General features: G+C 50.4%; 2 protein-coding genes across 2 annotated transcripts in view; one reads left to right on the top strand and one right to left on the bottom strand.

The window, feature by feature from the left end:
- PLA2G3 (phospholipase A2 group III) overlaps nt 1-9,433 on the bottom strand; it is a 37,870-nt gene extending 28,437 nt beyond the window's left edge. The window contains exon 1 of the mRNA XM_090061823.1: nt 8,552-9,433. The gene's annotated coding sequence lies outside the window, so the exon portion shown is untranslated. The remainder of the gene's footprint in view (nt 1-8,551) is intronic.
- A 128-nt stretch (nt 9,434-9,561) lies between these two features.
- LOC149857463 (2'-5'-oligoadenylate synthase 1-like) lies at nt 9,562-22,955 on the top strand. Its single transcript, XM_090061825.1, has 6 exons — nt 9,562-9,826; nt 16,374-16,656; nt 17,215-17,390; nt 17,796-18,046; nt 19,061-19,208; nt 20,492-22,955. Exons 1-6 carry the CDS (start codon nt 9,647-9,649, stop codon nt 20,663-20,665), a joined length of 1,212 nt encoding a protein of 403 aa, XP_089917951.1. The 5' UTR covers nt 9,562-9,646; the 3' UTR covers nt 20,666-22,955.
- Nucleotides 22,956-25,084: the final 2,129 nt, after the last annotated feature.

The raw sequence follows: 25,084 nt of genomic DNA, 5'->3' as shown, positions 1-25,084 counted from the left end.
GCTTTGGGGCAACCTTCTAAGAGTTCTGGTTTGATGTAGGCAGTGGCCAACCTTCCCCTTGGCTCAGAGATGGTGAGATGTGGGGAAGGTGCATGTCCAGCTCTTTTGCCACAGTCAGCAGAGGGAGGTGGCCAGAGAGCAGCTCAAGAGGGGGGTGCTAGAGCTGGAGAGGCACCTGGCCACCAACCCAAACAACCCATCCCTCTGCAGAGTGTTGAGAGAAGCAGGAGGAGCTTTGCTTTCTAGATGACCACGCGCCTGTGGCAGAGTCATCTGCTTGTGTGTCCAGCTCCTTCAGGAGATGGACTGTGGCTCCAGCTTCTTCTATGCCTTGGAGAAGAGGAGCGGTACCAAGAAGTACATCGCCTGCCTCTTGTTGGGTGATGGCACCTCCTTCATGAATCCAGGTGAGATGCAAGAACAGGTGAGAGTTTTCTATGGAGAGCTCTTCTCTCTGGATTTGACCAACGCTGATGCCCACTGGGTCCTGCGGGGAGGGATTGCCACAGGTCAGCTACAGGCAACTGGGACCAGTTGAAGGTTCCTCTCACCTTCACCGAGCTCTCAGATGCCCTCCACTTAATGTCCACCAATGAAGCACCAGGCATCAACAGGCTGACTGCAGTTCTACCAGGCCTTCTGGGGCATCCTTAGCTCAGATCTTGCTGTAGTCTGGGCTGAGTCCAAAGTGGGTGAGGAGCTCCCCCTGGCATGCAGGAGGATTGTACTGACCTTCCTGCCCAAGAAGGGGGATCCCTGTGACCTGAGGAACTGGCATTCTGTCTCTGTCCTTTGCACAGACTACAAGGTCACAGTGAAGGCCATCTCACCGCGCCTGAGGTCCATACTCATGGACACAATCCACCCTGACCAATTATACATGGGGAGATCCATCTTTGATAACCTGTACGTGGTCCTGGAGCTCATGTCCTGGGGGGCCTGTCATTTTCCCTTGTGGCCCTCAGCCAGTAGAAGGCATTTGACAGGGTGGATCATGGGTACCTCACAGGCATGCTGAGGGTGTTTGGCTTTGGTCCTGCTTCATGCGGTTTCTCTGAGTGCTGTATGCCTCTGCAGACTGTATGGTCAAGCTCAACTGGACACTGATGGAGCCCATCCCATTCAGGCAGGAATACATCAATGCTACCCACTGTCAGGCCAGCTCTACGCTGTTGCTCTCAAGCCCTTTCTGTTCCTCCTGTGCAAGTGGGAGGCAGGGCTGGTGCTTGAGGAGCTGCCTATAAGCATTGTCCTGTCAGCATACGCTGACAACATGCTCCTTACCATCCAGGACCCGGGCAACCTGGCAATGGCAACATGTAGGTGGTGCACAGGGTGCACATGCACCCCTGAGACTGTCGGTGCACCCTGACCAGCCCTGCTCTCTGCTTAGGTGATAGACGGGGGGGCAGGCAGGTGTGCTGGTGCCTTGCCTGCAAGGACCGGATGATCGCTGAAGCTGCTCCTAGGAGCAGCCACAGCCACTCCAAGAAGTGGCTGCAGCGATCGGCCACAGCGATTGGCCGTAGTGGGACTGGGCAGTAAGATCAGCCATGGGGGGAGTCCTCCTCATCAGCAGGATCAACTTGGTGCAGGTGGCCTAAGGTGGCACCAGTCACCCATGTGACCTGATGCAGGTGGAGGCCTGCCAATCCATCTATTAGATAGCTTCCTCTGTCTGGGTCAACTGCATTATGAGCTCTGGGCTGACAGTGGGTGATGGGAGGCAAGTGGGCTCAGTCTGGCCAGTGTGCTCTCCTTGGTGTCTCCTTCTGGATCCCTTGTTATTAAACTGTGACCTCACTCCCATTCCTGTTTTCTTTTTAGTTGCCCCAAGTAATCAATTGATATGTCCTCTGTGGCATCCCTTTTTAAAGGAGGCTTATAGTTTTTTGCGATGTCCTGAAGCCCATGACCCCATGGCACATAAAATAGGCTTCTGTAACATAGTGGCAGAGAGCAGATGCTGAAAAGCTATGACCAGGGATTTTTTTTCTTACTGTTCCTTTCTCACTTGCAGCCTCCAACATTTAAGGTCTAGGAAGTTCTAATTCAGAGGTTGTATCTCTAATTTCCATGCCCAATAGCTACTGATGCCCCTTTCCTCCAAGGATTTGTCCAATTCCTTTTTGAATCTGGCTAAACTGTGAGCTTCTGCAACATCTGGTGGCAGTTTTACACTTTGTGTCGTACTTTTCCAATGTAAATTTGTGGTTCTTCTTAGTTAGGGAATTCCAAACCAGTACCATGTAATTAACTCTTCACACAACTAATAGTGCTTCATTTCCAGGGATCCCCTTCAAAAGCCTTTGCAACTTGTCTCTCACTTGTTGGCCTCCATCATGTGGAACAGAGTTATATTCAACCTCCTTGGTTTGCTCATGGGAATTGGGGATTGAGAGGCCCCATGTCTCAAGTTTCTTGAACAGTAGAGAGGAAGAGTGTGCCTCAACCATTGCAAGATCCCTTCTGACTGAAGGGCTTTCATAAGCCATTTGTATAGCACTGATGGAGGCTGATAAGATATTTTAGAGCCTCAAAATGCTGAGCATAAAATAGGGGTGCATATAGCTGAGTTCCTCAATGTGTCAGAACAGGCTCTGGTGACAGGGCATGTCAGGCAGAACTTTGTAATGCTGCACCTTCACTCATTGGCAATGTGTAGGGGGTGCATGCGGTTGCACGTGCAGCCCCTGAGATCAGCCATGCACCCCTGGAAACGCCAGCCACAAAACTGAAAGTGCACTTCCAGTTTCATCACTGGCTCAGCAATCCGCCGCTGGGGAACACCCCCCCCCCAGCAATTGGCCACTGGGGAACACCCTCCCTGTTGGCAATCTTGTGCCCCACCCCGGCCTTGGGAGGCACCAGTCACCCATGACTTGGGGTGCAGACAAAAGTGAGAATTTTTGCCTGATCTGGTCACAGAAAATCTATAACATGATCATACACAAATGCATAGCTGCAGACTGCTTCAAAAATGGCCAATTGGGCTACAGATACCTTCACCTATGTATCTCACAGGTGGTTACAAATTGGTAACCTAATCTTACAGATGGACACAGTGCAACTAAGACCACGCAGACAAGCAACATTCAGACTAGGATCAAAAGCCAGGTTTGCTGCGCTGCCCTTAGACCTGCCTGCTGCACCCTGTATCCTGTTCTAGAGTGGGATAGACATGGCCACACTGCCACTTCCACAGAAAGCTGATGTGTAGTATACAGGTTGAATCAGGGCTCAGATGGGCTTTTGCATTCAGCTATGCCAAAATTATTATAAACAAGCCACATCAGCAGAAATTTTACTCAATTCACTGTAATAGATTGCCATCACTGCAGGCTCAAATCAAGCCAAAGGTTCACATTTTCAGATAGCATCACTTGCCAGCTTCTTAGCCATGTTTGAAGCGGACTCCTGTGTTTTCCCCGCATGAAGAAAACAGATCAACAACTACTGTCTTTTCCCTTAGAGGTTTAGGTACCAGGAGAAGATCCCAGGGAGCTTATTAGTAATTAGTTTCCTGATGGGATGGGTCAATCCCATGGGTGATTGCAAGCGTCGTGTTGAGATTAGATCAGCTTGAGTCAAAGCTGTCAGTACTCACTGCCCAGGTCAACACAGGTTGTTCAGAAATCTGCAGAGCGGTGAGAGTCCTATGTCATCAGGGTTCTGCTGGTGCACTGTGTGCCCTTCTCTAAACTCATCCTAAAACTTCCTAAAGACCTATTCCTAAAATTAGAAGAGGGCCACACACTCCAACTGCAGAAAAACACAACCCCCTCCACAGTCCATATCAATCTGACCATGAGGTAACATTCCTTCCTGATCCCATATATGACAAGCCTGACATAAACATTGGGCTGACCTTAGGTGGAGGAACAAGGCCTTCTAACCAGGAACCTAAGAGTTCAGTCCCAGCAGAAGCATCAGCACATCCCAGTCAAAATCCTCAGCCTTGGCTTCAGCCAACACCCAATGCTTCTGAGAATGAAACCCCGCTTAACTTTCCCACCCCCAAATGTAGCAACAAAAAGGGGAAAAATTACTTCCCAGACCCATATGTGGCAACCAGCAAAGCACAGAAGCATGGAAAAAACCAAGTATCTTCCATTCTGCTCTGCATCCTGGAGACAGCAAGCGTAAGTCCATATTGTACCTTCTTACTGGACAGCCAGAACTCCCCTTTTTGTATCCCCTGCGTAAAATTATTTGAGCTCCTTTAATCTTCTGTCATAACTTAAGCCAGATTGGAGCTCTGCTTCATCCTGCTGCTGAGCATGGTCCTCTCTAATACCTGCTTTAGGCTGCAAAGCTCTTCTTATTATCTCCTAGCAATTAGTTTGTTGCTTTTCATATAGCCCTCCAACCATAGATACTCCTAGATCACCTCTGCCCAATGCCTGTCCAACCTCTTCTTGAAAACCTCCAATGAAGGAGATTCCACAGCTTCCCTAAGCAGGCTGTTCCACTGCCTCACTTCTAACAGTGAAGTAGTTTTTCATGATATCCAATCTAAGCCTACTCTGCTGTAATTTCAAGCCACTGCTTTGTATCCTGTGGTTTGCAGCAATGGACAAAAGAGGCATGTCCCCATGAGCGTACATGTACAGTTTGTGATGTCTCAAACCTGTTTGAGGCACTGCAAATCACACATGATGCACATCTACCCATTCACCGAGATGAAAATTTGCAGCATGGTGGGGTTTTTTTGACACAGGGGATCCTGGTGTCAAAACTGCCACTGAAAGAAGCAGAGCTGAGCACACGGCAGCAAGGAGCACCAGCAGAAACTTGAGCCTGGACAGCAAGAGCCACTCTCTGGCTGCCAGCCAGGTTCCAAACAGCTGGCTCGCTGCTGCTGCTGCTACCCTGGGAGACCCCCAGGACCCCAGGCCTTCCCTACCCTACCTGGGACAATTTGCCCCACACCAACCCCACACTCAGGGACATGCACAACAGCAAAAAGCAGCAGCACAAATTTGGACACACCTCTCTGCATTATTGCAGCCCCTCACATATCTGAAGACTGCTATCATATTCCCTTTTAGTTACCCTTTCTGCAAGCTGAACATGTCTGTTGCTTTTAACTTCTCCTCATATGACTTGCCTTCTAAAACTTTTATCATTTTTTGCTGCCTGCCTCTGGGCCCTCTCTAACTTCTTCATGTCCTTTTCTTAAAATGTGGACTCCAAAAGTGAACACAGTACTCCAGATGAGGCCTAACAAGTCCAAAGTAAAGATGCACCATCATCTCCTATACCTTGTACCTAATGTTCCTCTTGATGCAACTCAAAACTGTATTTTTGAGTATCAGTCTTCTTCTTGAGATGCAGCACCTTGCATTTGTCAGTATGGAACTTCATCTTGTTGGTTCCAGCTCAGCTTTCCAATCCATCAGGAAGGATCCTTCTGAATTTCTCTCGTGTCCATGATCTTTCCCAGTTTCACGGCATCAACAGATTTGGCCAGAAAGATTTCTATTCCAGCATCCAAATTTTGATAAACATGTTGAACAGAGCACAGCACAGAACAAAACACAGCACCAGCCTTGGGACAGATTTTAGTGGGGCTCCCCTCAAAACCTTCTCCTATTCTGACACCATCCGTTTATAATTACCCTTTGCCTGTCAGTTGGTTCGACTTTATTGATTTTGTGCTGAGGACTTCCATCCCAAAGCTTGGTGCTGATTGTAGCAGAATCTGATCCCCAAGCGCAGCTACGTCACCCGCCAGCGGCCAAGCTACTCCTGCCCCACTCTGACTTCTCAGCGTACCCTCCCTTTCACCTCATCTGCCACATCTTGATGGATCTTATAGTACTCAGGGAGACTGTCCCAGGTTCCTCCTGGCCTTTCATGGCCCTCCTGGCCCTTTCCAAGCCTCAAGGCACAAGTTGACCTAGGGGCAGTAATTATGGCCTCCTGCCACCCCAACAGCCATGCCAATGCCTTACAGGTGTTACTCAGTATCAATTTGGATGGCCACTCCTGGCCTCGACTTAGCACTTGGCCCTCAGGCCTCAAAACACTGTCCAGGCTTCAGCCTTTCTGGCTTTGGCCTTTTTTCTCTGGCTGTGCCCCTCAGCCTTGGTCCACCGCCTTGGATCTTAGCTCCTGGGCCTCAGCCCTGTCTCTCGCTCGTGTCCTCTAGGCCCCTGGCCCTGTCTCTGTGATAGCCCCCTGGGGTCTCTGACCTGAGCGTTAGACTGTTTTCACTTTGCACAGCCACCTCCTCTGACCCAGGCAAGGCACTGCTCAGCACCCCTCCCCCTGCTCCCAACCCTGAGCTCCCTGACCCCAGCTGCCATGGTCAGGGGGCACCAAACATACACATGCACATATGTATGAGCAGCCTGCACTCACAGCTGCACTTTCCCTCAACCCATCCCAGCTGATCCCTGCCCCAGGCAGGAGGAATGGTGCTCAGCCCAGCCTGGCCGCCCCCAGCTGCTGTTCTGGAGGAGGTGGGCCAGGCACATGGGGGGAAAGGGGGCACCTGCTCCTCTCTACCTGCTTTGTTCCCACACAGCAGCAGCTGTGCCTGCCCACCTGGCACACCATGCCGCTCTGCCTCCCCATAGGACTATGACCCATGCCCCTACCCACCCACCTCTGCCTCTGCCTGCAGCAGTAGTGCTGACTTCAGCGGGGCACCAAAATATGGGGGCAAGGGGCAGAGTGCCAAAAGTTCACCCAAGACACCTTTTTACCTCAGGCCAGCTCTGCCTGACCCTTACAGGGCTATATGCTGGGTTCTCCTGAGGCACCCCTGTGGTCTCCATACCATCCCTGTTGCCACAACCTGGCCCTCCAGTAAAAGTTAAACACAGGTGTAAGCAAACCACTTCCAAACTAAAGTTCATCCCCACTCCAGGTCAATGCCACAGCACGAGCCATATTTCCCCCTTAGCCTTCTTCTAGTCTCTCAGGTGCTTGTGGACCTGTTTCCTGATGCCATCTCCCCCAGGAGCCCCTCTCCCTGCAGCACCCAGGGCCAGACTGTCCCGCTACTTCAGGCACTGAGTTTATATGCTCTGAAGCACAGCCCATTCCAGTCATGTGGCTTCTCTTTCACACACAGGGGGTTCCCCTTTTGCCCAATATGGGGCTGGCAACCCAAAACTGTCAGGAAATGTACACAATAACCCAGAACACAAACATTAGAAAGGCACTAAGCACAGAGTTAATACCACATTCCTTTCAATCCCACAGGTCAAAATCTTGATTCATTTTATACACCAATGTGTCACCAAAACAGCTGTGCAGAGGTGAAACAATGCAGCCAGGCATCTGGGGCAGCAGCCATACACAGGGGCAATGGCCTCTTCCGGTGGCTGCTGCACTGCCAGTGAGATTGTAAGGCTGTGGTGGGGTGGCTGCCCCATTGCCCTGCCCTACTTGTGCCACTACCACCCTGGAACTGCTGCCTTTGAACATACACATCATTTTAGGCCTTCGCATGTATTTAGCCCAAGACCCTTATTAGTGATTAAGGAACTGGCCCAAGAAGCAGGAAGTCCAGTTCTCGGCCCTCACCCTGCAGGGTTTGAACCTACATGTCCTATTTTCTAGCACAGAGCTCTAAGCAACATGTACTGGTTAGGCATTATGCTTCTCGGCCTTTTATAGGTTAAGTTCATGTGAATTTCTTGTGCCAGATGAGATGTGCAAGCCTGGGTCTACATTAAGGAAAGGGTTAGAGCTGGGTCAAGGTTAGCTGACTGAACCGCCGTCTTTGTGCTAGTGTGATCAAACCCATGCAGCCTCTCATGGATATGCTCGAGACTACAGTGTCACAAGCCAGGGAGTCAGAAGCAAATAATGTCAGGAAGCAACGGTCCAAGCTAGGTTGTGAGCCATGGGATCAGAAGCACACAGGTCAGAAGGCATCTGATGCCAGGAGGCTGAGGGACCAAGACATGGGTAGTCACCAAGACAGAGCCATGAGCTAGGGCATAGTTTCTCAACCTGTGGTACGCATACCTCTGAGGGTACGCAAGACACAGGCAGGGGGTACACAATTACCTTAATCCTCTCTCTCACCTTTTCCTCTCAAAACTATGGCAAAAAATTTGGTGTGCTGCACATTGCGCGGTGCTTTAAATTCCCCAGTAAAAGTTTGGCATGCTGAGTTTTGCATGGCACTGGGTTGAGCCCTCCTAGCTTTGGGCAACATTACCTCTAGTCCAGGTACTTGAGTTGTGCACCCCTGGTATAAAAGTGGCAACCCTACCCACACCAGCTCAGACATGTAATATAACAGCCTTATATACACAGCCCTTCTTCCAACATACAGTACACATCAGTCTGGAAATACAGGCAGTCCTTGGACTTAGGACACAATTGGTTCCTGAAAACCGCATCTTAAGTCAAAACGTTGCAACTTGGAACCAATTTTCTCATAAGAAACAATGTTATAAATGGGGATTCGTTTCTGAACTAAGGCCTGATAGCCTATTCTCACCAAAAATACCCCAGAATTTTGTACTCAATCATTTATAGATGACTAATATAGCTACATTAATGTATTTATATTGTAAATAGCAACCATATTGATTTGGAAGGACTTCTTTGAGGTGACTTTGCTGGCCTTTTTGAAGGGCTCTTGGCTGGAGTCTTCTCAGGAGTCTTGGCTGCAGATTCTTCTGGAGTCTTGTTTGCTTATGTTCCCCAGGGAGATGGGCAACACAATGAACTTGTTCGCTGGCATGGCGTCACATCGGATAAAGTGTTGTAAAGTCTAAATTGACGTCAGAAAGTTGAAATGGTGTCAATTTATAAACATTGTAAGCGCAAAACATTGTAAGTCGAGGACTGCCTGTATGAAATCCCCTGGAAAAGTGAGTGTTGGGGTACTTATTAAAATTATCAGAAGTTAGGGCGTACTTGCTACTCAAAAGGTTGAGAAACACTGAGCTGGGGGATCAGGAACAGGACAAAGGGATCCACTGGACTCACTAGCGAGGGGGCTGGAACAGGTGGCTGTGCCTTTCAAGGGACTGGGATGTGAGCAGTCACCAAAGCAAAGCCAAGAGCCAGGAGCTGGTTGTCAGGAGACAGTATCTGGCCTGGAGTGAGGCGCAAGGAGCCAGCTTCCAGGAAGTGAGGCGCTGGATTGAAGTGGTCGGTCCCCCGGTACATCCAGAATCCAGCCCTGTGCCGCTTTTTAATGGAAGAGCCGCGTGACAGCCCCTAGGATTTCTGTGCAGCACCAGAAGCAGGGCAGGAGTCACTCCTCCCCGGCGCAGGCTGCAGAGCGACTGCCACGGGCTTGCGGGCACCGGGCCCGGGCCCATGCCACAGAGGGGCCAGACCGTGGTGCCACGGGCGGCGTCTGTCTTTGCTCAATAGGCTGAAGAAATCCTCTGGTGCCAGAAGAGCTTCTCCAGGAGCCCCCAGGGGGTTGACTTGCGTTTGGCCTTGGACGAGTCGGGGCTGGAGCTGTGCCCTGTCCAGACAGGCTGCGTTTCAAACCACACAGCGGGGACCCGACAGCGCCAGTGGCGCGGCTGGCCCCCGCTTCCTGCGGCCGGGCGGGGCGGGGCGGGGCGGGGCCGCAAGCCCCGCCCCGCCTCCGGGAGCCGCCGCCCGCGGCGAGGAAACGAGAGTGAGCCGGGAGCCGGGGCCGCCGCCGCCCGCCGCCATGGCCCTGTACGAGACGGCCTCGTCGAGGCTGGACTGGCTGATCCAGGACAGCCTGCAGCCCGACGCCGTCTTCCTGGCCCAGGTGGGCCGCGCCGTGCACGAGGTGTGCGAGTTCCTGCGGGAGCAGTGCTTCGCCGCCCGCCCGCCGCCGCGGCCCCGCGTGCTCAAGGTGGTCAAGGTGAGCGGCGCGGGCGGGGCGCCTGCCCTGGCCCGGGGTCCCGAGACCGGCACGTGGCCGAGCTCGCACTGCGCCTCCCCGCTTCCCTCTCAGAGCTCATCCCGACCCGCTGGAAGCTCGCGGGTAATGATGCCACGCCCCGGAGAGAGAGAAGTTCATTGCTACTTAATATGTACACAGAGCCCCACATGAAGGTCAGATTAGGATGGGGCAAAATACTTCTGGGGCCACCCCAAACTGCCTGCCAGTGCCACTGCGGGATTGTCCCAGAGAGCCCTGACCACGGCCCTCTCCGGCCGAAAGCGCGCTTTGGCCATGCCAGGCTGCCAGCGTCTGTGTCAGCTGGACCACGTATAATGGCTCGACTGAGGACCTGGCATCTGGGCTGGAAGGATGGCTAGAAATCCTGTTTGGCCCCCCCACGGCAAACCTCGGTGGCACCGGGGGACTCTGCTGGACACCCTGACTAGAGTCATGCCCTGCCCAAAACCCAGCTTGGCCGTGCCAGGCTACCAACTGACGACACCCCAGACACGGTACTAAGTATGATGGCTTGAATAAGGAACTGGCATTTGGGCTGGGATTATGTCTGGAAATCCTTCTTGGGCCACCCCACACCATGCCTCCGTGGCACTGGGGGACTTGCTTGGACATCTGTGACTAGAGTTTTGCCTGGTCCAAAGTGCACTTTCGCCGTGCCAGGCTCTAATTTACTCCCCATCCCTGTGTACTATTTACATTGCTACCTACCAGTTAGGAGCTGCCTTTCCACTGGGATCAGGGGCCAAAATGCTCTTAGAATCATCCCAAAACATGTCCCCACTACCAAGGTCGCCTCCTGAAGAAATATGGGCGTGTTCCTGCTCAACCCAATGCTTCGTTTTTGAGTGTGAGCCTGCCAATTGACACCCCACCTTTAAGATCTCTATGTTGCTATTCTAACAGGCCCTGGATGGCAGGAAGAATGGCTGCATGCAAATATAGGGCACCCCTATACATGATAGACCTCTGCTCCTCTATACGGTATTTAGCACATGTCAGAGCAGTCTGCCAGTCTTGCTGTAACGATAATTAGTGTGCTGCAGAAGCCTCTGCATCGTGTATTCGCTGTTCCTGCATTTCAGAATGGCAGCGGTGGCACTTTAACTAAAGCTCATTGAACAAGCTATGTTTAAAGCACCCCTTCTGCCATTTTGAAGTGCAGGATGCTAAATACATGTGACACGGTGGGCGTTTCAATTAGAATGGCTCTCAGAGCCATTCTAAGTAACGTGTGTGTGTGTCCCCTGTCGTCCCCCCCCCACCGCATGTGTATAGACACCCCTAGGGATTTGTCAGCAGTTTTTCACATTTACCTCCAGCCACCACCCAGAAACTTGGTAAAGTAACTTGAAACTGGGTGTGGTAATTTAAAGAAATCTGCTCACTCACTAGCAAATGTTAAGTTAAAACAAGTTTAGTACAAGGGAAAGGGAGGGCAGTGGTACTCCCTAAGCAACACCTGAACTATTAACCTTTAACTAGCTCAAAACTGATCACAGTCAAACCAACCCGGGGAGCTCCCTCCTGGCCCAATCACTTCAGAAGGAAGTCTCACCCAGGGCTTCCGCTCAGGGACTCGACCACCCGCACCGGTTTAGTAGTACGCTCTGGGTAGGGAGGACCACACCAGAGGCTCTGTTACTCCCTGCTGCCAGAGGCTCATAGACTTATTGAATCATAGAGAAGTGGGGATGGAAGGGACCCCCAGAGGTCACCTAGTCCACCCCCCTGCCTGAGGTAGGATCAGGTTGAGGTTTCCAAACCTTCCCATCTAACTGTTGCTGCATTAGCCCACTGGTCATGGAATTGGGCCTTTGGTTCTGCCATTGGTCCATTGATCCATGCTGCATTGGTCCATTGGTCATGCCATTTGTCCATGCCCCGCTCTCTGCAAAGGCTGCTACTTTTCTCCTGGGCTTCTACCACCTATGACAGCCAAAGTAGCAAGAGCCGGCTAGTGAGGGCCACAACTATGACTTGATACTGGAGAGTGTTGCTAGAGTTTGATGCCAGGAAGTGCTGCTGTGGATGCCACCTCCAGGGGCCTCTGTAGCTCTGCTGGGGGTCTCTGTCACCCTTCCATGCTGCTTGGGGGTCTCTACCACTACTTCATGGTGCCAGTGGGGGGTGTCTGTGTTGCTGTGCTGGGGGTCTCTGCCACTCCTCTAGACCACTGGGGGGGTCTCCATTGCTCTTCCATGTGGCCGGGGGGTCTCTCTTACTCTGCTGGGGGTCTCCACCACTCTTCCATGCTGCCGGAGGGTCTACACCACTCCTCCATGCCACTGGGGGCGGTCTCCACCTCTCCTCCATAGTGCCAGAGGGTCTCTGTTGCTCCGCTGGGGGTGGTCTCTGCTGCTCCTCCACACCACTGTGGGTATCCATCACTCCTCTATCCTGCCAGGGGCTTCTGTTTGTCCTCTTCAGGTTGCCATGGAACCTTTTAGATGCAGCCCCATATTGGCTGTAGTCTCTGGGATTTTTTTCCCAGCTTTTTTCACTCTAGTATGATAGTACAGTATCATGTACAGAGCACTGTATTCAGAAGCACTTTTATTCTAAAGAGTTCATTGAAAAATCCAGGGAGTGACTCCTGTCTGGAATCTTTTCCTTTTACCCACACCTGTGCTTTTCATCAAAGCTATGACCACTTGGACCTGGGTTAAAGAGCCCAGTCTACCCTACTATGGAGTGGACTTTGGTGCCACAAAGTTTTGGTGGGATTTTCCTCCACCAGGAGTAAGACAAATACCCCCCTAAGGTGGTTTTCTGCACAAGGCCATTGACACCCTAGAGGTTGCCAGGTTATTTAACTGGCGCTCGGCATTAACAGTCACAGGTAGTACCATCTACTGTAGGTTATGGTAGTAGGTGGACCCAATCTGACATGCATCAGCACCAATACAGCATTCTTAATTCCCTGAGAGTGAGGTGTTTGAGTATCTGTGATGTATCCTTGCAGGTGTTCTTATTGTTTCTAACTAGGGGTGCACTGATAGAGATTTTTGCAGCCAATAACAATAGCCAATTTGTAAGGAGGCATATTGACCAATACTGATTTGATTCCTGATACTAGCCCAGCAGCATGGAGAGCTGCCTCCAGCTGGTAAATCTGGTGTGGTGGGAGGGGGAAGAGAAGGAGCATGGTGCAGTTCAAGGGGCCCACGGGGAGGGAGGCATGGGGTTGCCAGGCAGAGCGGGGCGGGCACAGGATGAAGCAGTGGCTTGTCCGGGGGATGCGGGGAGGGTGGGGAGCGGCTCCCACTGTCGCATGCCACTTGACCAGGAGCTGCTGGTCCGGTGGCTCCTCTGGCCCTCGCTTGCTCATCCAGCAGCTCCTGCCACTGCTGCCACCACTCGTCTGGGAGGGCATGGGCAGGGGCGTGTGCCCCTGGATCTGCGTGGGGCGGGCTGAGGCTGGGGCCGCACCAAGCTCTTCCCGGCGGAGCAGGTCTGCACCGGGTAGGGGCTATGGCGAATTTGTGGCTGCAGCCCAACCCTGTAGCCCCCTCCCAGATCAGCTCCTGGCCAAGCCGTGTGTGGCAGTGGGAGTCGCCCCCCGCCCCCGCACCCCCTAGACAAGCTGCCGCTCCATCCTGCACCCGCCTCACCTGGGCTGGGCAGCCTCTGCCCCAGCTCCACACCTCCCTCCCCGCGGAGGCCTTGATCTGCCCCACACGCCCCTTCCCTCCCCTTCCACCACATCAGACTTACAAGCAGGAGGCAGCTCTCCACGCTACTGGGCTGTGCTCCCTGCCGTCTCTGCTGCGCTGCAGCTGTACACATGCATGGGCCATTTATTGGTCAAATTATTGGCCTGATATTGCCAATTACCTGTATATTACATTTTGTTTATATCAGTGCCCATCCGATATCGGACCAATGTGTCGGTGCACCTCTATTTCTAACACATTCATACAGCAACAGCATGGCTTGGTGCACTTTCCTTCCTAAGAGCTTTGGAGAACTCCTCTTCACTTGCTGATGTGTCTCCTTATCCTAAATTTATGAATTCTAAAAGCCCATCATAGCAACACTAGCTCTCAGTATCACCAAGTTTGTGGAAACATACAAAGTGCTCACCGATGTTGTACCTTTACCCCAACTTCTTTATACCTGCCATGACAAAACCTTTGTTTTAGTGAATTCTGATTGATAAATTTGCGCTTTGCATGTTTTCTGTTGAACTGATTGGGATTAGTGACATGTTTTAACTAGCAACATGCCATCTACTTAAATGCAGAAAACATAAATACAAGAGGCAAGAAAGCAGGGGGGAGGCTGAGAGCTCTGGCTGTGGAAGGGTGGAGGGACCAGCAGTGCGAGCTGCCAAAGGACAGGAGCTTGGCGGTGGCCTAGGTACAAATGATAGTGATGGAATTTAATTTGTCACGTGCTGGTAGAGTGTAGAGAAGGCCCTAATGCAGTGTATTTGCTTGGTGCATGAAGAGGGGCAGTTTCCTCAGATGAAGAAAAACACTAGCAGAGCAGAATTCAGTAAACATGTTAAAGTATTAAAATAATTGATTGAGGAGTTCTCTGAGCCATGCATTTTGATTTTTAACAAGTCTTGGAACAACGGAAGATGAGGATGTAATGTCCTGGTGTGAAACGTCAGGCTTGCTTTATGAGATAATTTGTCTTGTGGAAGCAAAACTTTTTTATTTACTAAGACCAGAGCCTAATTCTAATATAAAAATCACTTGCAATTAAACTAATTATCACAAATTGCTGCTGTTTATGAAGAGTTGCATTTTTTCTGTCTGGAACACCAGATATAATACTCCAAACATGACAACAGACATATACTCCAGATATGGTGCCATCAAGTTACAAATTTTAGAAAAGAGAGTGCCAGCAATTTTTACAGTTGCTGCTTTCTCATTCATGTGAGCCCTCTTAAAAGGCAAGACACCCCTTAGAAACAAGATTAATTTTGTAAATACCAAATTTGCAAGGAATCTTGTTATACAAATGAAGTTCCCCATTGGGAAGTTGGGAGGCGCCAACCACTGCCGTCCAGAAGTTAGCTACACCTTTCCTATCTAGGCAGTGCGAGTATGTTAGCTATTCATGTTAGCTATTCTTGTTATTAGGCATATTTCTGTGCTTATGCTGTCTATCTTCATTGAATCCTGCCTAGCTCTTGAGCTTGGCTTTAGAGTCAAGGTGATAGATAAGGAGGGCTAGAAGGGACCTCTAGACATCATCTAGCCCAATTCCCTCCTACAGGTAGGATGATGTCTATCCAGCCATACTAACCTAATCATAAAACTAAAGTCAACCCTGAAAGACACACAAGGTGTAACACCCTGGCCTGCCACATGTAAAGCAGTGGAACAGCAGCAACTAGCATCCTGCTGCTGCAAGGGTTGTTAAGGCACGCTCATGAGATCCAAGGAAGAGGACTGTGCCTCCTGCTGAACTAGAGGAAGGCAACCCTCCTCCCCACAGAGTTCAAGCTGCAACTTCAAGCTTTTGTTTCACATCCTGCTCTCTACAGTAAAAGAGAAAAGGTGTTTTTCCTCTTCTTTGTGGCAGCCTTTCTGATATTTGAAGACTGCTATCATGTCTTCTTTTAATTGCCCTTTCCATGAGCTGAATACACCTATTTCCTTCAACCTCTCTCTGTATGACTTGCCTTCTACGCCCTTCATCATTTTTGTTATCCACCTATCCTGTCCTCCAGTGTGTTTGCAGTCCATCAGTAACAGCAATGATTAGAGGATGGGAAACATGACTTACAAGGACAGGTTGAAAGAACTAGGATTCTTGCTTAGAAAGAACTAAGCAACCTGGTAGACGTGGGAAAGTGAGAGAGAATTCAGCCCGGGGAGCTAGCCAACCAGAGAGATGGTAGGCACAGTGCCTGCCTCTCAGCCAGGTGGGCAGGTCAGGGAGCTGGGGAGTTGGCAGCTGGAGGATGCTTGGAAATAATTGTTATTTTGACTCTGCAAAATGACATTACTCAACCTCTGCTGTGTAGCAAGTGTGGAAGTCTCATTCTTGAAATAAGATTCAGAAAGTTTTTTTATTTCAGAATTTCCGGTGTGTTGGGAACTCCGAGTTCACTGACTCTAGTGTTCGCGTTATAATGTGGAAAGGGTCCACAAATTCAATATGTGAATGATTTGTGGCTTGGAAAACCTCATTATGGTAAGGATCTTTAGAAGCTCAGGCTAGTAAGTTTCTTGGAGAGAATGGTAACAGGTGACTCCATCAGAGCCACAAAAATCTACATGGGGAGAGATTTCTGGTAGGATTAAAACAGTGTTTTAACCTTGGAGAACGAGAGAGAATGAGATCCAATGATTGGAAGCTGAAGATCGAGAAATTCAGGCTGGAAGTAAGATGCAGTGTGGGAATTATGGGAAGAAGTGGCCTGCAGATGAGGTGGATTCTGTGTTCCTTAGAGCTTAGGCCCACGTGGGATGTCTTCCCATTGGGAGGAGGGGGGCAGGCATGTCCCAAGTGTTGCAGGGAGTAACTGTCTTATCCTCTGCAGGGTGGCTCATCAGGCAAAGGCACTGCTCTCCGAGGCAGCTCTGACGCTGACCTCGTAGTGTTTCTTAGCTGCTTCAAAGGGTACAAGGACCAGGAGGAGAACCGCACAGAGATCATCTGGGAGATCAGGAGGATGCTGGAAAAATGCCAGCAGGAGAAGCGCTTTGAGGTGATCATTGAGGTGTCCAAGTGGAAGAACCCCCGAGTGTTGAGCTTCCAGCTGCGATCCAGAAGGCTAGAAGAATCCATAGATTTTGACGTGCTGCCGGCTTACGATCCCCTGGGTAAGACTAGCAGCCGTGCACTCCACCAGGGATGCATGCCTCTGACTGGAAGCCTGCTCTCGGGTCATTGCCAAAGGCCAGGCATGCTGTTCTGCTGGGGCTGTGCAGGGGAGAGCACGGCATTTACTGTGTCCGGGGCATCAGTCTTCATCAGTAGTTCCTTTACCTTTAGACACTTGTTCCACAACCGTGTCCTTTTTCCTGCCACAGTACAGTGCTCTAAAATGGATATGGATCCCCTCTCCTTGGGGCCATTCCTCCTATAGCAGCTTAAATGTTATGTGAGCTGCAGGAGTGGCTGGATGGGTATTCGTGTGAGACTGATGTTGCACCCAGTGCCCTGAATCTGTGGCAGTATCCACAGCCTCTCATGTCAGCAATCGTCTAGTGCCCACCCCAGGCCTCTGTTTTGAACAGCCGCAGATGGGGTCCCACTGTGTTCCTTCATCTGGGTTTTCACAGCAAATCCCACACCCTACTTAAGTGGAGATGCAAAAAAGGCTTCTTTGCACAGGTGGTGATCTGTATGTGTCTTCCTGCATTTGTATTCCTTGACAGGCCATCATGTTTCTGGCTACAAGCCCAGCCCTGATGTATATCTGGACCTGATAGCCAGCTGCTCCCAGGGCGGTGAATTCTCTACCTGCTTCACTGAGCTGCAGCGGGATTTTGTCATTGACCGTCCCACCAAAGTCAAAAGCCTGATTCGCTTGGTGAAACACTGGTACAAAAAGGTATTGCAGGCAGGCCAGACTCCCTTGAGCCTTTGGAGGGGAATCAGGCCTGCCTTTCCCCACACCCTCCCCCACTTTACTTGCTTGAAAAGTGCTTCTTCCCTCAGTGCTTTTCCTTTTGAGTCTCCAACTGGTGAATGGAGTCAGTTGATAAAACAGAGCTGGCACCAAAAGGTTCTTGCCTGACCCGGCAGCACTGCCAGGGCACTCCTGAGAGAGAGCAGGACTTTGTATGTGGTCTGGCATGGACAGAACCGTGTTGCAGGAGGCCCTCCAGGCTCTAGCCCCAGCTGCTCTGTCTCCCAGCCCGTCATCTTTACTGAGTAGATTTCAGGGAAGGTTCAGGCACTGGATCAATGTTTTGCTCTGTCTTTGTCTTATCTTTTCCCCTCTTTTCCATTTCAGTATGTCCGTCCTTACAAAGCGCAGCTGAGACAGGGAGAGTCCCTGCCACCCCAGTATGCACTGGAGCTCCTGACTATCTATACCTGGGAGAAGGGGAGTGGAGAGACAGACTTCAGCATGGCCACGGGCTTTCGGACAGTGCTGGAGCTGATCCAGCAGTACGAAGAACTCTGTGTCTTTTGGACCATAAATTATGGCTTTGAGGATGAGGCCCTGGGACAGTACCTGCAATCCCAACTCAGAAAATGCAGGTCAGGTTAATTCCCCCCTCTGTGCATCCCAACCTGCCTGTGTGCATCCAGGCATTTCCCTCCCTGGCATCTCTGTTCCATGCCCCAGATACTGCCGTGCCAGTCTAGGCTGGGAGGACCAGATGGGACCATGAAACAAGCATTAGTGCATAGTTGCAGCTTGTCCAATCTGAACAGGAGAAGAGAGTGCAGGGCAGAGGGCACATGCTAGTGTTCTTGCTTCTTGGCAGTTGGGGTCCCTCTGGGTTGGAAACAATGTGCCAGGCAGGGGCGGATCTGACACTGGGACAGTTCCAAGGTCTTTTGGATCTCTCCTACCCTTCATGGTCCAGAGAGTACAAATCTGAACCCAAGGCGCATGGTTGTTTTAAATCATACTGTATGTGTTTGACCTTTCTCCTCATGTCAGGCTGCAAGGAAAGCCCGAGGCATCTGCCTTTAAGCGTAGCCCTTTCAGAGGACATGAATTTCATTGCGCTCACCAGGTCTGGATTTTCTTTGCTTGTCCCAGGCACCGGTGAAGAGCAGCCAGTGTGAGTGGACCCTACATATGTAGAGAGACTTGCACCTTAGAGCAGAGCCTAACTGGCTGCTCTTCCCCCGGAGGCAGGGAGATGTGGAAGAGGGCAGCTGGCACTGGAGCCAGAGCTGGAGTTTGCATCACCCTAGGGTAACTGGTAAAATCCTGTCATTATAAAATTGGTAGTGCTGCAAAAGCAGACCAGAGGAAGGGCTCTGGATTGCAGTGGAGAAGGCAGAGAGAAGGGGCCCCAAATTAGCTTCTGGAAGAGGCATGGAAAGGTCTCTTGCAGGGTCCTGGGTGTGGGAGTGACCTGTGGCTGACCTACTTCCTGCCAAGTGGTGAACCTCAGAGACCTTGGGCTTTGGGGAAAACCACATCCCCCCAGAGGACCAGAGGTGGGGATGGGGCAGCAAGATGCCTGGCTAGGCTTCAGTGCGCTGAGCCCCAGGCAGAGTCAACACTGTACCTTTTCCTGTCTCCTTGAATTTCAGACCCCTCATCCTGGACCCGGCAGATCCGACAGGGATTGTAGGGGAGGGGTGCCGTTGGGACCTGATTGCAGAGGAGGCCAAGTTCTGCTGTATCCAGCGGTGCTGCATGGATACCTACGGAGTTCCTGTGCAGCCTTGGGATGTCTCGGTGAGGGAAGGATTAATCAAGAAACTAAAATGGGCCAAGCCATCTAGCTGGGAGAGTGCCACTGGTTTGGGGGTAAATTGTTCCTTCACTGCAGATGACACCAAAGTCTGTCTACTTCCTCCCATATCTGGGTCGGGGTCTCTGGGCCTGTAACAGGTCCCAACCCTTGTTACTGAGAGTTGGGCTAGGCAGGAGAGCTAAGGGGCTCTAAGTCGGTACAGAGTGGTAGCTTACGAGAGCTAGAGGTGTGAGCCTGCTGGTAGGGATACAGGCTGCAGAGAGGCAAATCTGGAGGTTGGATGATAGAAACCCCTGTGTCTGGTTCTGAGAAGCAGGGATGAGGTGAACAGAAGGGGAGGAGCCCAAGAGAATATGAGCTTTGCTCCCGAGACACCGAGGTTACTCTGGCCCTGGGTGTTTTGGGGAGAAGAGCTCCCTGGTGAAGAGTTCAGCCAGTGGGGAAGCTCTAGAGATGGAGTGAACCCCAGAGAAGGGCAGCCAGTGTAAGTGGACCCTGCATATGTAGAGAAACTTGTCTGAGACCAATTGGACAGACTATTACACCTTGCTCCAGGAACAGGAGCAAAAAATGAGGCCAGAACAAGGCAGCCCAATGATGAGCAGGGCAGAGCGAGGCACCTAATGCCAAGGTCTGTTTTTTTGAGGGTAGTTTCCCAACTATCAGTTGCATCAAGCTGCGGCAAGGCAACGCTCTGACAAACCGAAGTGGGAGAATGGGCTTCATGTGACTGTGAGGGGACACCACAGTTGCCTTCAGAGGACAGTCCCATTACCGGGCTCCCTAGAAAGACACAGCTGCAGAGGCAAGCATTGGCCTTCCTCTCTGCTCCTAGGGTCAGCAAATCTCCCCTCTCCCTTACTTGTACAGCTATGTTCACATGCTCTGGCATCTCCTACGTCCCCAGAGACCTCCAACATTGCAGGGGAAGGGTGAGTTCTTAGGAACTGGGTACTGCCAAGCTGCAGGCCCAGGACTGGGCACTGTGGGGTCTGGATTTATTTACCCCATGACAGTGTCATCAGGAGGTGGCAGATGCCTGGGATGGCTGTTTCCCTCCATGGTCAGGTTTTCTCCTGTCTGGCTGGGGTCTATCTACCCTTCTGTATTCCTCCCAAAAATGTTGTCATTAATGCTGTACAGACTAAGAAATGGCCTCTGTGCCTGAGTGCTGCCTGCTCCTGCTGGTCCTTGAAACCCTGGGCAGAAGGGATGCATGGCTGACTCATTACTGCTCTTCATTGACTGTATGTTCCTGTTGCAGCCTGAACAAACCCTCAGAGGGAGCAAGGGAGTCCGTGTTCGCTCTGTGGCTAAGCATGAAGCACGAAAAGAGAAGGCTGCAGAACTTCAGCCTGTGCTGGTGTCTTCCTACAGCATCCCTGCCTTGGCCCCACAAGAGTTGGAAAAGCAACCCTCCTTTTGCAGCATACTCTGAAAACACCCTTTCCTTATGAGCCTTTTGGCAATTAAGCCAACTTCTCAGGACCAAGGCAATGTGGAAGGCAGGCTTTTGTGGGGGGTGGAATTCCTGGGGTGTCCAGTCCTATCATTCAAGCCATCCTAAGCTGGGTAAGTCTCCCCTCTGTAAGGATGTGGATAGATGCTATAGCTCTCTTGCAAGCACAGGGCACAGTCTATCATCTCTGTCATAAATGGATGGGACTCCCTGAAAAACCTCAGTATCCCTGTCATCTATAGCAAGCCATAGGATAATAATGCTGGAAGGACTTTAGGAGGTAATCTAGTCCAGCCCACTGCTCTGGGTAGAACCATCCTGTCAGATCTATCTTTGTCTAGCTGCAAGAGATTCCAAAACCTCTCCCTGCTTATGAGTGGAAAGGTCTTCCTAAGTAACGTTTGTTTCCCTTAATGCAATTTAAGCCCACTCCTTCTTGTCCTGTCCCCTGTAGACACAGAACAATTGATACCCTACCCTCCACTTTCATCAGCATTTCTATCTGCTGCTAGACACATATCTAATATACCTCCCTGTGCTGGGCTGGTTGGCTCCCTTATCTCTTTATAATTTGCCTGAAGCAGGCCCATAGACTTATGTGATTCTTTCTCTGCTGAGCAAACTTGCTATTGCACCCTTCTCAGTACAACAGAAGGGTTTGTGCTGTCCTAAAACTTAAGAACTGTATCACTTTGTGCCTCCTCCTTGGGATGGCATTTGGAAATGGCCTGACAGAGCAAAGGGAATCCTAAGCATTTGATCTCAAACTCCCACCATTCCTTGCAATGCCAGGGGATATCCATCCACCAAAAATGTCCTTAAGGCAGGGGGCAGAAGGTTGGGACCAGTGCAGTGTTCTGTGCTTTGATGATGCAGTGTGGCTGCGTGGACACAGACATGGACAGTCAGTAGCCGAAGTGACATGCTAGTTACACTCTCAGCATGCAGAGCCTGGAATGGACTCCTACTTGGAGTCCATTCCTACGTGAAGTCTTCCTACTTGGAGGACTTCATTCTCTTTGCCCTGTGATCCACAGCACAGGGAGGGCCCGTTTGTGCGGTTTTGCCAAGATGGAGAGTCACAGCCTGTCTATGCTCGCTCAGTGCCATTTCCAGTTTGTCTGCCAGCTGGCATCTTGGCACTGAAGTGAAGCCAGCATAATGAGGTCTCTAGAAAAGTACCTCCTTGAGCTGTGCTACCTTACCTGTGCCATAAATGCTTACATGCCCAATGAGGAGGATGACATGTAGAATAGCATAAAGGACAATCTTCAGTAGGACCACTTGTAAATGTGTACCTGTGCTTCTGTGCTGGGAAGATGAGATCATTCATGGGAGTGTAAAGTCTCGTGCACCAGGGATGACAAGTGGCTGCAGAACTTTCAGATAAACCGTGGAAATCTTCATGGAAACCTGTACTGACCTGGTCCATCACTCCAGTGGCAAGCCATTGGTATGAGGGCATCCATTGCTGTGGAAAAGTAAGTGGCCTTTGCCACCTGGAAACTCTGAATCCTTGACATCCTTCAGTCTGTGGCCAACCAGTTTGGCAGGAGCAAGTCCACAGCAGGACCAACTTTGCAGGAGGTATGCCTGAACATCCAGAATATGCTAATACTGTGGTTCATCCTCCTTGCCAACCTACAGAAGATCATTCCTGGATTTGCCCATGTAGGTTTTTCCAACTTTATTGGAACCAGTGATCCCCATCATCATCCTGGGCCCTGCCCCTCATGGCTTAGACTGCATCAACCAAAAGGTCTTACACATCACTGCCAGCTTGGTCAGTCAAGGTGTACAACATCAGGGTTTTTTCCCAACTCCATTCTACCCCCTGGGGAAAATTTGCCTGCAGCTGAAGTGAATAACTGCCCCCCACTGCTCATCAGGGCCCTGGCATGCCCATTCTTACCCTGGCTTATGAAGCCTTTCACTGGGCACATGCATGCCAAGAAGAAATTGGTCAACTACTGGCTTGATCATGGAAGGCACTTCAAGGCATGGTGGAAGGCAGTGGAAGCACACCTGGATGTCAATGAGGGCTGTCTGCCCTGGGCAGTTGTATCAGACTGCATCCTGCACAATATTTCTGAAGCCAAGGGGGCAAACTCCATAGCCCTAAGCAGAGGGAGTGTGGCTCCTTGGTGACTTTCACAGAGGTTGGGTGTGGTGGCGGGGGGGGCACAAGCAGATGGGGAGTGAAACAGAGGACACAAGTATGGCTTGTAAACAAACCAAAATATGTATTAAATGATGCAGATAGTCAAAACTGTCATTGCTTTATTAAGTGAACTCAGAAAAAGTGCTTAAGTAAATGAGGGGAAAGAATTGGGAGACCTGCGTACTGCCCAGTCATGGGTAGAATCCCACCAGGTTTCTGTAAGCGCAACCAGGTCTGGGTTTTTGCTAGCTAGGTAAGGAAGTTGGAACTTATTGAACAGGCGGCAGAGACTAAGCTAGGCAGAGGGACTACTTCCGGGATGCAGGAAGAGAAATATGAAGGAAATAGGGAACAAGTGTAAGGTGAAGAAATGAGATCAGAGGAGACATTAGGGGAAGACTGGGATGGGAAGTGGTGAGGTGAGGAAGTAGAAATCTGATAAGAAGCAAGAGTGTGGGGGACAAGCTAGATTGGTTAAGAGCACAGCCACTGAGCTGAAGACCTGTGGAGGCAAGGATATTGAGGCTGGATGAGGAGAGAGATACTGGGACTGGAAGTTAATAAGGACAGGAAATATAGAGGACAGCAACCTGAGGCCAGGGAGGGAATAGAGGCACTGATCAGGGAATGGAGGGACAACAAGAACTGCTTGGGTAAGGAAATTTGGAACAAGGAGCTGAGATAGGGTGAGATATAAGGATTGGGAACACATGGACAAGATGACTGGAAGCAGAAAAGGTAGGAAGACTGGGACTGAGATTGGGGAGACTGGTCCTAGTGCAGCTAGTCTGGATCAGAAGATTGGGAGTTACTGGAAAGAAGACCTGGACTGGAATTGTATATCTGAAAAGTACAGAGTAGAATTACATCAGGAGAATGGGACTGGAATAAGGCAGCATTAGTAGGGAAAGGAAGGGTCCAGGACAGGGACAGATGGAAGAGATGGAGCAGAAGGCTCGAATTTGGGATTATGGGTAGAATAGTCCATGTGCCAAACAAATCACACTCCTGTCCAGAGTATGTAATCACATAGCTGATTCCTGTACTAAAATGAACATGCACAAGGGGATGAAATTAAGATTGCACGGACATCCTTGATTCTGGCAAAGTTTTAAACATTTGGCTTTGCAACCTTAAAAGTGTTATCTTAACATAATCTATTTGTGTGTGATGATAAAAAGGTAAAATTCATACTTTTGAAGGAAAAACTTGACCAAGGTCCTGGTTCAAGCACTGCCCTAGGACCCAGCTTTAGTTCCTTTGCTGCTACCAACCTTGGTCATGTCTCTTGGACTTCAGGAATCTCTCTTCCCATCTGTACAATGGAAAGAATAACCCAGCCTTGCCATAACTGGAGGCTGAGATGGAAAAGAAAAACATTAAAAATTGTGAAGTGCTCAGATACTGAGGGAATAGGGGACATAAATATCCAAGAGACTGCAATGTGGAGCTGTAATTGGTATTTCATGTAAGCTGGGGACAGGGAAGGCAAACATGAGCCCTAATATAAAGGGAAGAATCAAAAGCTGCAAGGATGTTCCTTTTATTGCCTGTTATCATGCATCTATCTGTTTGTATCATAAGGCTAATAAGGCCAGATGTGACTTGACAATCTCACCTTTATACCACTTTCACAAAGATGTTTTTGCATTGCATTCAGATTCCTCACTGGAATCACTTAGTGAGACAGTTTACATAAAAGACCATACATCTGTTGCAGCAGTGGGACCACACCCCCTTCCCTCACCCTGCATCCTGGAAGTCCTGTAATGCTGAGAATCCTGCTGGCACATGCTGCTCTTTGCCATGGGACCTTCTCTAATCCTACTAGAGCTCAAGTGCCAAAGGGTTAATTAACATTCCTGACCCCAGTTGCTGGCTTCTGGCATGGAAGGCCATAATGGAGCAGGATGTATGCACAGAATACAGACCACGAGAGGGCATCAGTGCTACATAGCAGGGCTGATCCAGCCATCCAGAGTAAAGGATCTTCTCTAAAGCAGTCTGGAGCTTAGTGTGCCCAACACACTCAGTGCGGTCAGCAGCAGGGAGGAGGAACTGTGTTGGCTGCTACAATTCTGCTCTTAGGGCACTAGAGAGGCTCAGAGCTGAACTCCATAAGAGTCTTTAGACAGGGAGAGAAAGGAAGGGATTCCAGTATCCACTGGCATAGCTCCAGCTTTAGAGAGAGAAGAGGTAGTGGAGATGCAATATAAACCAATACAAAGAGGCAGCTG

This window comes from Crocodylus siamensis, chromosome 9 (genome assembly GCF_052110815.1).
Source record: "Crocodylus siamensis isolate JL-2025a chromosome 9, ASM5211081v1, whole genome shotgun sequence".
Lineage (NCBI taxonomy): Eukaryota > Metazoa > Chordata > Crocodylia > Crocodylidae > Crocodylus > Crocodylus siamensis.
The sequence above is the reverse complement of the archived record's forward strand: the minus strand, read 5'-3'. Positions and strand labels throughout refer to the sequence as shown.

What these genes read in the sequence shown, in the direction of transcription:
- LOC149857463 (XM_090061825.1), top strand. Translation starts at nt 9,647, where the DNA reads ATGGCCCTGTACGAGACGGCCTCGTCGAGGCTGGACTGGCTGATCCAG. An exon ending in TGAAACACTGGTACAAAAAG is followed by an intron (nt 17,391 to 17,795) that starts GTATTGCAGGCA and finishes TTTCCATTTCAG; the next exon opens with TATGTCCGTCCTTACAAAGC. An exon ending in TGCAGCCTTGGGATGTCTCG is followed by an intron (nt 19,209 to 20,491) that starts GTGAGGGAAGGA and finishes TTCCTGTTGCAG; the next exon opens with CCTGAACAAACCCTCAGAGG.